This window comes from Schistocerca americana, chromosome 7 (genome assembly GCF_021461395.2).
Source record: "Schistocerca americana isolate TAMUIC-IGC-003095 chromosome 7, iqSchAmer2.1, whole genome shotgun sequence".
Taxonomy (NCBI): Eukaryota; Metazoa; Arthropoda; class Insecta; order Orthoptera; family Acrididae; genus Schistocerca; species Schistocerca americana.
In genome coordinates, this window is record NC_060125.1 from 233,391,892 (window position 1) to 233,407,598 (window position 15,707).

At 41.0% G+C, this 15,707-nt stretch overlaps 1 protein-coding gene across 1 annotated transcript in view; it reads right to left on the reverse strand.

Moving 5' to 3' along the window:
- The window catches only part of LOC124622134 (splicing factor 3A subunit 2), a 42,670-nt gene that overhangs the window by 15,575 nt on the left and 11,388 nt on the right, over positions 1-15,707 (reverse strand). The window contains exon 3 of the mRNA XM_047147758.1: positions 5,140-5,273. Coding sequence (XP_047003714.1) covers positions 5,140-5,273 — 134 coding nt within the window. The remainder of the gene's footprint in view (positions 1-5,139; positions 5,274-15,707) is intronic.

The following is a 15,707-nucleotide window of genomic DNA, read 5'->3' on the forward strand; positions in this document are numbered from 1 at the left end:
TAAAGCTATATGGCCTGGCTTGCAGTGGACATCTCCTTGGATGTGAAAATAGAAGGGGATTTGCATCATAGGATAACATAAGTATAAAACAGCTAACTTAGCTATCATATCCTTAGTGTAATTTTAAATGTATCTTGTTATGATATTAGACACAATTCCAGCAACCAAATAGTAATTAGAGAAGGACTGGGTACCAGTTCCAGCTCTGGTGACAAGAAGGATGAAGAAAGTCAAAAGGAATATTAGAGCAGGCAACGAAAGTGATATTACTTTCAACAAGAGAAGGAAAATGAGGGTTCTGATGTTATCAATGATATGGTAGGAATGCACATAGATAGGCAGAAAGACCCATTATTATATGATTACACGATTGCAGACCTGTCAATGGAAGCAGTCATGTCCACATGCTTATGATACCATTATTGTATGATTATACGATTGCAGACCTACCAATGGAAGCAGTCACGTCCATATGCTTATGATGCCATCTAAAGTGGAATAACTACATAAAACTAATTGTAGGTAAGGCAGTTGCCAGACAGAGATTCACTGGAGGAATGTGCAGGAAATTTTGCCCACCTACAAGAGAGGTAGCTTACAAAATCTTTGTTTGATCAATACTTGAATAATTCCCATCAGTCTGGGATCCATACCAGATAAGACTGATAGAGGAAATAGAGAAGATCCAAAGAAGAGCAACACATTTCATTACAGGTTCATTTAGTAAGCGTGCAAGTGCTACACAGATCCTCAGCCAAATCCAGTGGTACACACTGCAAGAGAAGTTTTCTGCATTAAGGTCTGCTTTACAGTTAAAGTTCTGAGCACGTATATTCCTGAAAGAATATCTTGCAAAAAGATTATGAAAGCAAAATTAAAGAGATCTGAGCTCACATGGAGGCTTACCAGCAATCGTTCTACCTGCAAACCATTCACAACTGGAACAAGGAAAGGGGAAAGTGACAGTGGTACACAAGGGACCCTCCACCACACACCCTTAGGTGGCTTTTGGAGTACAGATGTAGATATATAAGGGTAGTGCATTGGAAAAAGAACATGGTAACACAAAATGTACTGTAAAATTACAATGGCTTAACTGACCAGTCACAATCACACTATTTTTTACACTGCTGCTAATGGCTTCAACATAAGTGGCAGCTTTTTATTGTCTTCTTCACTGGTTTCACAATTATTCATCATGACAGCATCCAGATTATTAGCAAAGCAGTCTAAGGTCCATGTCAAAAAGAGCTAATTCAGGGCTAGTAACCTTGATAACATCCCTATAGCATTTATGTGTAACAACCAAAGAAGTATAAAAAGTGGGAGTCTCCTGCCATTCCACCCCCACCCCCCTCCCCTCCTTTCTCCTCCAGCCCACTGGGGTGAAAGCTGACATGAGCAACTCCACTGCAAGCATGCTCTGAATGTAGGCATCTCAGTCTGCTGATACCAGGACACATCAGGGATAAAAAGTGTAATTACAAATTGCATGTAGGTTTAACTTAATTTCATGTAAGCTAATTAAAATTTATATCTTGAAGCCTTATTATAACACAGTATGCCAAAAAAAGAGAGAGACTGTATTATGAAACTGCAGCATACTTTTCTTTTTCATGTAGTAATTACCATGGTTTGTCATAGCCACTAGACAGCTAACATTACATATTATAGCAAATAAATAAAAAAAACTCAGTGACATTTTCGTTCACATTCTCGAAGGAATATAAATCCATGCATTTACTGAAACAAAGAAAGTCTTCCTTACAAGCTATTTTACAGTTACTATTTTCCATGGATATAAACTAATTAGTTTTTAGAGAATGTGTGACAATGTCAAAGTTTGGGAGGGTGAAGAGAGCTGTCCCGCTGGTTCAGAACTGCAGGACAGAGCACACCCTCACCCACAGCTTCTTCCATTGCCAACACAGTCTGTCATTATGCTCTCCCATGTTGGGGGCTTAACACAACATTCGGAAAAACTGGAGAAGGCTAATTGTAATTTTTTTTGCTGCAACTGATAGTATCTGCACAAATAAAAGGGCAATTGTGACTGGTCAATGAAGTTACTGAGATTCAACTGACAATCATTGCCCTGTCAGACATGGCCATATAGACATAAGGTATATGACACCTTTCTTCATCTATCAGGAGAGCTGTTAACAAACCTCAAACCATATGATATGCTGCTTGTGTGGAAAAATGTTCTCAAAGTAATGCCGAGAACATAAAATTTCATTCTGATTTGATGAATTCCAAACAGGCACTGAGAGTAGTGTTTCAGGGCTTGTCTATAGCCACAGAATGTAGCACAAAGCTAAATGCAGAGGATTTTGTATTAATGTATGCACGCCAGTTGTCAAGGCTAATCCCTCCAGGAGGCGGCGGCACAGCAGAATCAGACAAGCTAATTCTACACTGAAGCTTAATTATTTCCACAAATGCTCACTTGGGCAGAGGACTGGGAGAAAGCCCTACCTAGCAGCACCTCACCTCCAATTACCTCCACAAGCAGAGCCAGAGGTCATCCTGCCACCAACAAACACTCTTTCACTCGAATACGACTTGAGGATAAAAATTATTAACCGACAAGGGGACCTTAAGGACAGCCTTCCTTTGATTTTCTTCACAGGATTTGAAGGCCAGAGCCCAGATTTCAATATCCTAAAATAGAATGACACAGTTCTCAAAAACATATAAAATAAATTGTCTGTAAACATTAGAATATTTCCGAGTGCTGCTTAGTACAAAACATTTCAAGCTTATTAACATAACTGCTGGTAACTGAACACATAGCAACAAATATCTATAATATTTTTGTGAGGGCATTATCAGTCATCTCAGCACTGACCCAATCCCAAACGGGTCTCCCAGAACTTCTCTTTTGTGGAGAACCAACCACACCTGTAATAGACTACTACTACAATGGGGATCACCACTACCAAAGGTATTCTATCATGTCACTTCCCCTTTAGTATGCTTCTAACGTAATTACTTAGTCAAATGCGAGATCACGTTACAAAGAGTTTGGACATTGTGTACCTGAGGTGGGACGTCGGAACAAGCCTGGTATTAATGTAAACAACATGCTGGCTGTTCAGTACTCTGGCCTTCAGCGCGTGTGTGTGTGTGTGTGTGTGTGTGTGTGTGTGTGTGTGTGTGTGTGTGTGTGTATGGGGGGGGGGGGGGACAACAAAGGAATTATGAGACTTAGATATAATGAAAAGTTGGAATTCTCTTTCTGCTACAATTAAACGCACAGGACAACAAGCTGCATATGGAACTATTTAATGTTTAATACATCATCAGCATTATGATATGTCAATATCATTGAATGATATCTTTAAACAGAAGAAACATTACTCTAAATCTTTTGCTTTGTAAATCACATGACAAGAACACTCATGAATAAAATGAAAGTAATAGCTACAGGGACTTTCATGACAAGCAATTAATTTTACTTTTTGCAACATGAAAGAATTAAAAAAATAGATCCTATATTTGTTCGATAGCAGTGGTGAGAAATAACTCATTGGACACTTCTTAATGTAAAAAAAAATATATGAATACGCAAGAATAGCTAAATATATCAAACACCCTGATGGGTAAAAACCCCTAGTGCTCTGTGGGATTGAATTCTGCCTGGTGGCATTTTAGGCACACAATACAGAAAGGAAAGTAAACAAGTGGAGCAGAAATGGAAGGGGAATCATACCAGTTATAGTTCAAGGTGCAAATAGGGAAATCCATGGCATAAGCAACTTTGACAATAGCAGAGCATTACGGCCTGGCACCTGGAAATGAGCACCTCAGAAATAGCAAAGCTGGTTTGCTGTTTGTATGCTACTGTTGTGGTGATCTATGTATAGTGCTCGAAGGACAGTAAAAGAACAGAGTAGGTGTCGGACATCCACACTACGTTATAGGATGTGGAGGTTGGAAGCTCGACACTCTTTGAAGCATGAGGTGGTGATTTGTGGTAGATGTGACAACAGAGTACAATGCTGGTGTAGGCACAAGTGTGTTGGAGGACACCATTCAGCAAACATTACTGAACATGGGACACCACAATAGATGATCACTGTTACCATGCTGGCCTAACATCAGTAATTACGAATGCAATGAGTGTGGGGTCACAGAAACTGGACTGTGAATCCATGGAAACATGTCACAGTGTTGACTGAATCATGTTTCTTGCTACACTAGCTCAAAGGTCAGATATACCATCTTCCAGGCAAACAGTGTCTCACAACATGCACCGTGCCACGGACAAAGGCTGCTGGGGACAGTATTATGCTATGATAGGGCAGTAACCAAAGGCACAATGACAACTGTGGACTACATGAACACTGCTGAGGACCACTTGCACCCCTTTACGCTTGAGGTCCTCCCTGATTGTAATGGATATTCCAGCCAGATAACTGCTTATATCACAAGGCCAGAATCGCACTACATTTGTTTGAGGATCACAATAGAGAAATCACATCGATGTCTTGGCCACCAGATTCACCTGAACTGAATCTGACTGAACACATCTGGGATGCTATCAGGCAACAGCTCCGATCCCACAAGCCACATGTTAGTAGACATCTGGTGCCACATACCTCTGAAAAACTACCAAAAACTTGTTGAACCCACGCTATGCAGAACTGCTGCTTTATTATGTTCTAAAAGTGGGCTAACACACTATTCACCAAGTGGTCATCATGTTGTGGCTCATCAGTGTATGTACAAAAGTGTCTACCAATATATTTTATAGAAAACAGCAATTGTGTTTCTAATTGTATTGTGACAATTTAACATGCAAGCCAGGTACGGACTCAAAGCTGCATTTCCTGCTTTTTGCGAGCAGTAGCCTTAACATTTAGGCTGTCTGAGAATGCCAAAACCTACACTGCCACTGATTTTTCCACCTACAACTTTTGAACACAACTACCGGTGCTTCTCTCACGAGGGTGACATGGGAGCAGCACCTCTCTGAAGGACCAGAACTGGTGGAGTAGATGGCTTTTCCTGCCATAAGGGATATGTATGAAATGAATTAAATCTCCTGAAATGAAGTGAATGCTTGTGAGTACAGAAATCTATGACAAACACTTAAACAGAGAACTGTCGGCAATTTGAGCTGCAAGTACAGACCTGTTGTGGTGACTCCTTTGCTTCTTTAGCAGCACGACGAGCCAAATTTGCCTGATGCTTCTTTCCCTGTGTGTGTGCCAAATAGCTTCCTTCATTGTTATGCAGTGTGAGGCAAAGTTTACACTCATATGACCCTGGAATCGAATAAAAGAAAAACAATTATTATGGTTGCCTCACAAAATAGTAAATTTTATCATAGACAATGGGTTAGTTCTTGTGGACAATGCGATAAAGGCAGGAATCAGCTGCGGCCTCGTCCAAAAACAAACTGTGGCACCGATGTTCCAGAAAGTCAATGAGCAGTGGGCCCTTGCAGTCAAAGAAAAATGTCATCGTGACTTTCCTGGAGCTGGCGTGCGCAGCTTTGGATTTTTGCGGTAGGGATGAATCCCTGTGTTTCCAATCTTGGCCCTGATGATCGCTCTCCAGCTCAAAACAACGACATCGTATTTCATCTCGCATGACAATATGAGACAGGTAACAATAGTCTTCATTGTGATATTGTACCAGGTGATGCAGTGATGGCAACATTCCGTTCAACTTCTGCTCATCCATCACACTGTGGGGAAACCACTGTGCACAGATTTTTTGGAACTCCAGATGCTCTGTCATGATGGCGTGGTGCCCAACATGAGCTGAATGTCTTCCTCCATTCACCTTGAGTAATTTCTGATGGCAGCATCTAATGCAGCAATGACGGAGGAGTAATGACACAATTGCTGTCTTTCAAGGATATCCGATCTTCTCAAAATCATTTATTCCGTACAAACATGCATGCACATGACATACTGTGTTTGCCACACACAGCAGACTTTCAGGAATAAATTTCACTCCCTGACAGCTGTTATGGGGTCAAAAACTATACTACACCTTGTTGTTCCTCTTTCTTGTCCTTTATACATGGTGACTTTTTTCCATCTGTACAAACTCTAGGGATTCACTGATGAGAGGATATGGAACAAAATAGGTCTAATGAACTTGTGTCCAGAAATGCATGGTTTCCCTTCTGGAGACAATTTACTCAATCATTCACTGTTACAGAGACTGTGGTCTAATATGCACTGTATTACACACCCACAGTTACAGCATGCATTGAAAATGATTTCCATGATCCTCAACACATGCGTGTACACTCGGTAGCATGTTCTGACTCATACGTTCACATCAGCCAGGCTGCAACCAAACAGTGTCAAAAGGCAGCATGAATACACAGTTCCAGTGTCTCCACATCTGAAACGGACTCTGCATACACGATACTTTTGAGATGGCCCCATAACTAGAAATGCTCAGGTTGAGATCCGGTGAACAGGCAAGCCATGCAACTGGACTTCCTTGTCCAGTCCATCGACCAGGGAAAACACGATTGAGATGCATCTGGATATTAACGGCGAAGTCGGCCGGAGTACCATCATGTAGCAGCCACATAACCCTTCGAATCACCAAGGGCACTTCTTCCAGCAGGTGGTCAAAGTCATCTGCAAGAAACACTGATAATTTCGGCCAGTTAGGCGATGTGGAAGGAAGACTGGCCCCAAAATATCATCGCCAATTATCCCATTCAAGATGCACCGATGCTAATGATTCGTTGCCACCATACCATGGGGGTTCTGCATACTATCCCACAGATGAGTGTTGTGAAAGTTGAAGACTCCGTTCTGCGTATAGGCGGCCTCATCTGTGAATAGGATGGGTGACACAGATCCCGGAATTGTGGTTACCTGGTGAAGAAACCAATGACAAAACTGCTCCCAATGTGGAAAGTCTTTCGCTAGTAAGCACTGCATATGCTGTAAGTGATAAGGGTAGTAACAATTGTTCTACATGGTCTTCTGGCTTACCATGTACTGGCGAGCCAACTGCCTGGACTGACACGGCAGTCCGAAAATTTCAGGTACGTCCTTCAGGATTTCCTACTTCCTGAAATGACCTCAGACAAACGGTGAGACACTGTTGCAAACATTGAATGCTGTGGTTGTTGCCAGTGGGGATTGGTCTCCTGATACAACCTTGCTGCCCACCATCCATTGCTGTTTCCTTTCTATAAGTAAACACCGTGTTGACAAGCTTTCAATCTGAATACGGGTACAATTCAGTCTCTGTAACAAAGTATGATTGAACAATTGGTCTCTAGCTTGGAAACCATGCATTTCCAGGTATGAGTTCATTAGAACTTTTTTGTTCCGCAACCTCTCATCAGTCAATCCCTAGAATTTACACAGGTGGAAAAAATCACCCTGAAGTGAAGTCACACGCACGCAACTCACATAATGTCGAGCACTTTCAACAGCAAATGGTACAGGGCTGAACATTTGCACTGTTCCTTCCTGATTCCCAAGGCACTGCTATACATACCAACAAATCCACCATCCTCTTTATACAGTGTGATTCAGCTGCTCCTACTGCTGTCATTTTATGCAACCTGCAATGTTATAGCTGGGCTTAATAAATAATGCAAGACTGTCATATTCTCTCACTCACTACACGCAAAGTGTTAGTCATACAGAAAAAAATGAACAGAATCTCTTTGCAGGAAATGTAATATAGTTAAATTTTGTACATGTGTACAGTTTTTGCTACATGCCATGGTTTTCGAATTATTAAAGAGAAATGTACAAAAGTGACCTTCAAGCACACTCTCACACCCACACTCAACCTCCACTTGTCAGGAGTTTTAGTATGCTGCTCATGGCACTTCTTCGAAACAATGTAAAAATATTTGTGACTTCACAAATTATTTCCCATATTTCACATTTTCTGGTCTTCACTGACTGGCTTTATTACATCACTGGCTTAGTCAAGTACTTACAAAATCTCAAATCGATGTTTGTGTAAATTTTACCTAACAATTTTGTGAATTTCAACAGCATAAAACAAACAATTACATTGCTGCATTCATCAGGCCCTCTACCTATAAAACTACTGCGGTTGTAAGGATTAAGTTTGGAGCTAACTGTCAATGCAATTAGTTTTAGTGTAATGTTTACAAAAGTCATTTTTCATTCATTACCCCCATTGGCAAGTTTAAATTAATGATGTTAACAAAGCTGACTGTACTGGTGGCATAATAGCTTGATCATGAGAGATCAAGAAAAATCAAATATCAGAAATAGTTTATGTAGTTGGAAATTTTGACTGCCCCTAATATTATAAGCTACTGACAGACAAAACAAAACAAACATTCACACAAGTGTAAAACAACCCCCCCCCCCTCCACACACACACACACACACACACACACACACACACACACACACACACAGTTACTGTCATTTCCAGGTGCTCCAGCCTGACTGTTTCTCCATAAATCTTTCATTTCAAGAATGCTATTCCCATTACATATGCAGGAGGACTTCTGTGAAATTTGGCAAGTAGAGAAGAAACAGAAATAAAATTGTGATGGCACATCACAAATCTTGGTTAACAACTCAGCTAGTATGAGCATTTCTCGCAAAAGGCTCAAACTTTAAGTCAAAGCTGTCAATACATTTTGTTGCTTCAAAATTTTTGCCAAGATTAAGTTGCTTGATCTCTGTTGGTTTAGAAAATTCCCCTTTTGTGACCTTACTGCCTGACAGTGTGTTTATAAAATTTGTAAGTGTTTGGGACAGGCAAGGGTGAGCTGCCCGAAAACGAATTTGTTGCCAGCGTATGTGGTCTTTAAAACCTCATGTCTCAAAATGTATGCCTGATCGATATTTCTGATAATTAATATTTGAAAGAACCCCCTTTTTTCTCTACAAAATGTCAAATTTCCACAAGTGTGGTTTTTTTTCTGTGAAAGCCTATAGTTATCCAGTAAAATTTCTTGTGTAAATGAGAACTACGGCATTCCATAATGTGGATAAATATGAAACATTAAATTTTTACTACACTTAGTCTTCTCTCACATCAAATTGACACTCAAATTCTACATTCTACTGTTTTACTATCAGTTTCTTCCAGTACAAGAAATTTGGGAATATAGCTTGGTGAGCATGTGCTATGAGGTTCACAAAAATATCATAGAAACATTCACGTGTTGGTAGTCATGTTTTGTTGTTTTTAGAATGAAAGTAAACCTACAATCATTAATTACAAGCTATGGCAACAATGCGCTAAGTATTAACTGTTTCTTCAGATGCATAATTATATTTATATCTGGTTATTTTATTTTCCAAGTGTGAGATGTCCCTCACACATGTAACAAAAAATCTATGAATATTTGTGAACCACTAAGTTTAGTCTGTGAGTTATCAACTTTTTAGAGTCATACCACATAGGTAAAAAAGTCATTAACTTTAAAAATTGATTTGAACTTTAATTTTGTATGGATGTAATACTGCTGATCTAAGTAACTGATGTATAATTCTTGCAAAAGGTTGCTACACGTTGGAAAGTACAGTGATGTGTAAAAGTACTTTCACAAGGCAGCTCATGTGGCAGTGCTATGTCATCTGCAGAGGGCACCTCAGACTATGTGTGTGTGTGTGTGTGTGTGTGTGTGTGTGTGTGTGTGTGTTTGAGAGAGAGAGAGAGAGAGAGAGAGAGAGAGAGAGAGAGATATCACCATCAAAGCCTACCATGGGCCCCAGTCTATTTAAGGCTAGCCTCAGTTCTCTATGTGTATTGCTACAGCTCTTTGTGTACGTCTATGGTTCCTGCTGAATGTTACTTAAATACTATGGTCAAGTTGTTAATGCTTCAGTGGAATAAAGTTGTGTTCAGTCTACTGGTCGTGTTGTACTTACATCAAACTACAACATGATTGGCAGTGAGTGTGGTCCTGTTCTCCATGCAAATTTCTATTCTGGTTGGTCCTCCATTTATTCTCACGATGGCTGACGATGTTACAGAGAACATTTTATATCAGTAGGTTGAGCAGCAACAATTATTTGCCATGGCATTGCACCACCAGTCACAGGTGCTGGACAATAAAGCTCAGGTACTTCAATCATTGGCTTAGCATGGTCCTCAGTCTGTGTCACCTAGTGTTTTGCCATCCACAGCCCCCATGGCTTATCTGCTTCCCTTTTCTGCATACAATGAATCCACTGAGGAATGGGACATATAAGAGAAATGTCTGCGACAAGACTTTTGGAATTCCTGATGTTGTTGTGTGTTGTGCCTTGTTCCTTTCATGGATATCACCAAGAGAGTATCAAGTCCTATGTCAACTCGCCCCTTTGCAGGATTTGTGGTATTTAACATTTGACCAAGTATGTGAACTTCTTTCCAAATACTGATGTAAGTGCTCCCATGTTATTGCATCCTGGGTTGAGTTTTACTGCTGTAGGAAGCAACTACACTGATCCTATCGAACATGGGTGGCGGAACTCCACGGGTCAAGTCATCGTAGTCATCATTTTGTGTCCAATGTGCATACAGTGTCTTATGCTGATCAAATGGTGAGGAGAGATGCTATCATTCATTTAGGTCCAGATCATGAGGTGTGAGAATGTGCCCTCTTGTGTGAAAACCCATCCCTCTCCAAGGTTTTAGCTATTGCACAGTCGTTCAAGGTGTCACAAGATGCACATATCTATACTGAGTCATGGTGTGTGGTATCAGCAATCCAACCCTCTCCCCCACACCACACTTCAGATAGTTCGCAGGGGGAAGACACGGTCATGGCGGTCCACACATGATAACAGTGTTAAGGCGGTCGGCCTCACTCCCAGCATCAGCTGCATCAACAAAGTAAAAGGCAACGTATGCATTCCATGCTCCCATCCTGCTCTTAGTGTTTCATTAACCAAGAGCACCCAGACTGCCCAAAATGCTGAGCTACCTGTCACAACTGCAACAAAAAAGGTCACATCGCTTCTGTACGTAATGCAAAAATTCAGCGCAACAATCCTGATGCAGATATGGACGTAAACACTGTATCGGCTATTTCTCTTGCACCAAACAAGCTTTTCAATGATGTAATGTTTTTGGTAAAGTTCTGCACATGCAAGTGGCTACATGAGCTGCGGTATCCTTGTCAAGCTCACAAACTTATATGAACGTGGGCTCCTCTCTACTTCTCCCTGAGACACGAAAGTTAGTGAATCACAATAAACAGAGTATTCGTATTCTCGACCAGTATTCTGCCCCAATTACCTACAAGTCAAGAGTCTGGTTACTTACGTTTCTTGTTGTAGATAATGCACATATCAAGAATCTTTTTGGAACAAGCACTTTTAAGTTGTTTGGTTTTATCACTTCAGATGAAATGAATTTAGTGTCCAAGCACGTCCTGTGTACACAGTTAGATGCAGTATGTTCCAAGTTTTCCCCTTTGTTCTCTCCTGGATTGGGGTGTGCCAACAATTTTCAAGTTCACATTACCTTGAAACCTTCTGTTCAGGCTCATGCCCATTCAGTTCCAGTGGCACTCACAGAACAAGTCAAACATGAATTAGGGCACCTCACGGAATCTGGCATTGTTTGGCCTAGTGCATCAAGTGAATGGTCTAGCCCCATATACAGAGTCACTATGTATGTTAGGTGTCAATACACCTTCTCGACTGTACCAATACTTGCGGTTGCTCCCACTATTTTTTAGCTTTTTGGAACATCTTACACTGACTGTGCAAGGTTGTGCAAACTATTTGGATGACATTGCAGTTTACCGTGCCTCCATTGAGAAACATTCACATAATCTCTCCATACTCTTATTTTCTGTTCTCCAAGTAGCCAGGTTGAAGTGTAACTTACAAAACTATTTTTTCAATCTTCAATTGTTTATCTTGGGCTTGAAGTTTCTTGTGAGGGTCTCAAACCACTGCATCAACATGTTTCTGCTATTGTATGCTTCCATGCCATATGTCAGTCCCAGAACTTCAGATTTTTCTATGCAAAGTCACCTATTACCAAAAATTTTTGCCTGGGACAGCCCCAATCATGCAGCTGTTGTATGTGTTGCTGCCTGCCAGTCGATCTGCATCCAGGATTCGATCAGGAGGAATTGCTTTGTTTCCACACTGATGTCACTGCACAGTAGATGGCTGATGGTTTTCCTGTAACTAGCTGACGGATCGCGAAGGCTGTAGTGTTGTCCGAGTGCACCTCCTCCCTGTGCGTTTGACCCCCCTCCATAACCATTACATCTTTCAGCATCGATTCTCTGTTGTAGATGGTGTTCTGCTTTTAGACACGGATGACGTGGCCCCTCGGATAGTGCTCCCCTCAGCAGTTTGTTTGGAGGCTCTCCATTATTATATGTAGATCAATGGGGCGTATCATGCACAAAAGCGCTGGTGTGTTGACACGTTTTTGGCCTAGCTTGGACGGTGGTGACATTACCTGCCTGGCTGCCTTCTTTTCACAGTGTGCGGTGCAGCAAACAGCTCCCCAGGCATTGTAGTCTCCTCGGCCAGTGCTGTCACATGCATAGGGCCATATAAATGAGGATTTCGCTGGCCGTTTTCTCAATGCTTATCGGCTGTTGATATGATAAGTTTAATAGCAGTTTCTGTGCTCCTGGGGCTTCCTTTCTTAAAATTCAGATGATCAGTAAACATAATTTAAAAGGTTGCATCAAATGCTAAGTTAGTCAAGCACAAATCTTAATAAGTAGCCAAGTGACTGGCTGTGGCTCCTGACCTGTTGAATTGCAGCTGCCAGCAGTTTCAAGCAAACAGGAGTGCATTAATTACTCTGATTACATTCAGCTGGTTTCAGACTGCAAAGAAATATGCACATTTCTATTCATGCTGAGAAAATTTAGATTCTCACATTGCCACCTGGGAGTTCAATAGGGAAAAAGTGTGCTATGAGCAGTATGGAAAAAGCTGGGCTTACTTCTTTCTGATGAAGAAAGTGCTTGAAGTTTTTAAGGATGATGAGTTCAGCGGGCTCTGTCCTAGCATGAGGATTTCTGTTTCTGTCAGAACTGATCTAGTAAAGGTTCAGAACAAGAAACGACTATTGTTAAGCAATTTGAAAGAAAAGTCCACTGTTCAGTGAAACAAACATGGCCAAGAAGCACTGACAAAGGCTATAAATTGTTGATGGGTTTGACAGTTTGACTGTACTGAATCAAAATCTGGCATGCTGCATCAATGTGAAAGTTGTCCTGGACGAAATGCACTGGAGTCACACCTAGCTGACAATGTACAAGAACACTGACCCCAAAGAAACTATGCAGTATAAATGGTGGATCTAAACAGATTGAGTATTCCTTTAAACTGCTAGTGTATGATTTTATCACAAAATAGGATTAAAAATTGCTGAGCTGACCACTTACCACATTGTTTCAAAAACAAAACACAATATCTCAAAAATGTGGAGTAAAACCTAGAGCCTGGTAAAGCAATTGCATTGTTTGATTTTGCAGTGATTACTGCTTTGTTGTTCTGGAAGAAGTTCAAGGTTTTCAGTGGAAAACACTCAAGCTACTGTGCACTGTTTCAAAAGGAAACAAATAAATGATGGCAAGTGAAGTTAGTACAGATTCTTGTGTCTGTGAAAAGATCTGTGTGTGAAGCATCCAACAACTACCACCATCACACATTAACAAAAAATCTGCCAGAGAGCCCAAGAAAATTCTGGTCACATGTAAAATTGCTAAGCGGGTCTAAGGTTTTCTTTCAGTCTCTTGTCGACCAGTCTGGTGTGGCAGTTGAAGATAGCAAAATGAAAGATGAAGTTTTAAATTTGACGTTCAAGAAATTGTTCACACAGGAGAATTGTACGAACATACCATCATTTGACCATCAGACAGAGAACCGTATGCACGACATACTAATAAGCATACCTGGTATAGAGAAACAACTGAAAGACTTGAAAGCAAATAAATCCCCTGGTCCGGATGAAATCCCAGTTTGATTTTACAAAGAGCACTCCATGACATTGGCCCCTTACTGAACTTGTATTTATCGTGAATGTCTCACCCAGCACAAAGTCTCAAGCGACTGGAAATAAGTGCAGAGGACTCCAGTGTATTATAAGAAGGGTAAAAGAACAGACCTGCAAAATTACAGACCAATCTCCCTAGCTTCTGTGTGCTGCAGAATCCTTGAACATATTCTCAGCTCGAATATAATAAACTTTCTACGGACCAAGAGGCTTATGTCTGCGAATCAGCATGGTTTTAGAAAGCACTGGTTGTGCAAACTCAGCTTGCCCTTTCCTCACATGATATGCTTAGAACTATGGAAGAAGGGCAACAGGCAGATTCCATATTTCTAGATTTCTGGAAAGCATTTTGACATGGTGCCCCAGGAATAAGTTCAAAGCTATGTTAGTAGCTTGAAGGCTTCTTAAATAATAGGACCCAGTATGCTGACCTCGACAGCAAGTGTTTATCAGAGACAAGGCTATCGTCAGGAGTGTCCCAGGGAAGAGTGATAGGACCGCTGTTGTTCTCTATGTACTTAAATGATTTGGCGGACAAGATGGGCAGCAATCTGCGGTTGTTTGCTGATGATGTCATGGTGTATGGTAAGGTGCCAAAGTTGTGTGACTGTAGAAAGATACAAGACAACTTGGACAAAACTTCCAGTTGGTGTGATGAATGGCAGCTAGCCCTAAGTGTGGAAAAATGTAAGTTAATGCAGATGAGTAGGAAGATGAAACATATAATGTTCACGTGCAGTATTAGTAGTGTCCTCCTTGACACAGCAAAGTTGTTTAAATATCTGGGCATAACATTGCCAAGGGATCACCAATATAGTACTGGAGGGAAGTGTCGAGGGTAAAAATCGCAGAGGGAGACTAAGAGATGAATATACTAAGCAGATTCAGAAGGATGTAGGTTGCAGTAGTTACTTGGAGATGAAGAAGCTTGCACAGGATAGAGTAGCATGGAGAGCTGTATCAAACTGGACTAAAGACCACCACCACCACCACCACCACAACCACAACAACAACAACAACAACAAATGTTGCAAAGCAATATGAGGTGGAACGAGCATATGAGAATTTTGGTAAGGAAGGTGAAAGTTTGACTTCGGTTTATTGGGAGAATTGTAGGAAAGAATGGTCCACCTGCAATGGAGGGTGTTGGTGCAATCTATTCTTGAGTACTGCTCAAGTGTTTGGAATCTATACAAGGTTGGATTGAAGGAAGACATTGAAGCAATTTGGAGGTGGGCTGTTAAATTTGTTAACGGTAGGTTCAAACAACACATAAGTGTTACGGGGACGCTTCAAGAACATGGGAAAGTGACATTCTTTTCGAGAAATGCTATTAAGAAAATTTAGAGGACCGGCATTTGAAGCTCATTGGTGAACAATTCTACTGCCACCAACATACACTGCAAATAAGGTCCACGAAGATGAGATACAAGAAATTAGGGCACATAAGGACGCATATAGACAGTCGTTTTTCCCTTTCTCTATTTGTGAGTGGAACAGGAAAGGAAATGACAAGTAGAGATATAGGTACCTTCCGCTACACACTGTACAGTGGTTTGCGGAGTACCTATGTAGATGCAGATCCAAAAGTTGTCTATTCTGTCAAAAACGGCAAATACAATTTAGAAGGTTTTATGTAATTAGTGACATCCTCTGTCATGATACAGTGGCGATTGATGGTGGTGGTGGTGGTGGTGGTGGTTGTTGGGATGTTTAAGGGGGACTAAACAGCGAAGGTCATCAGTCCC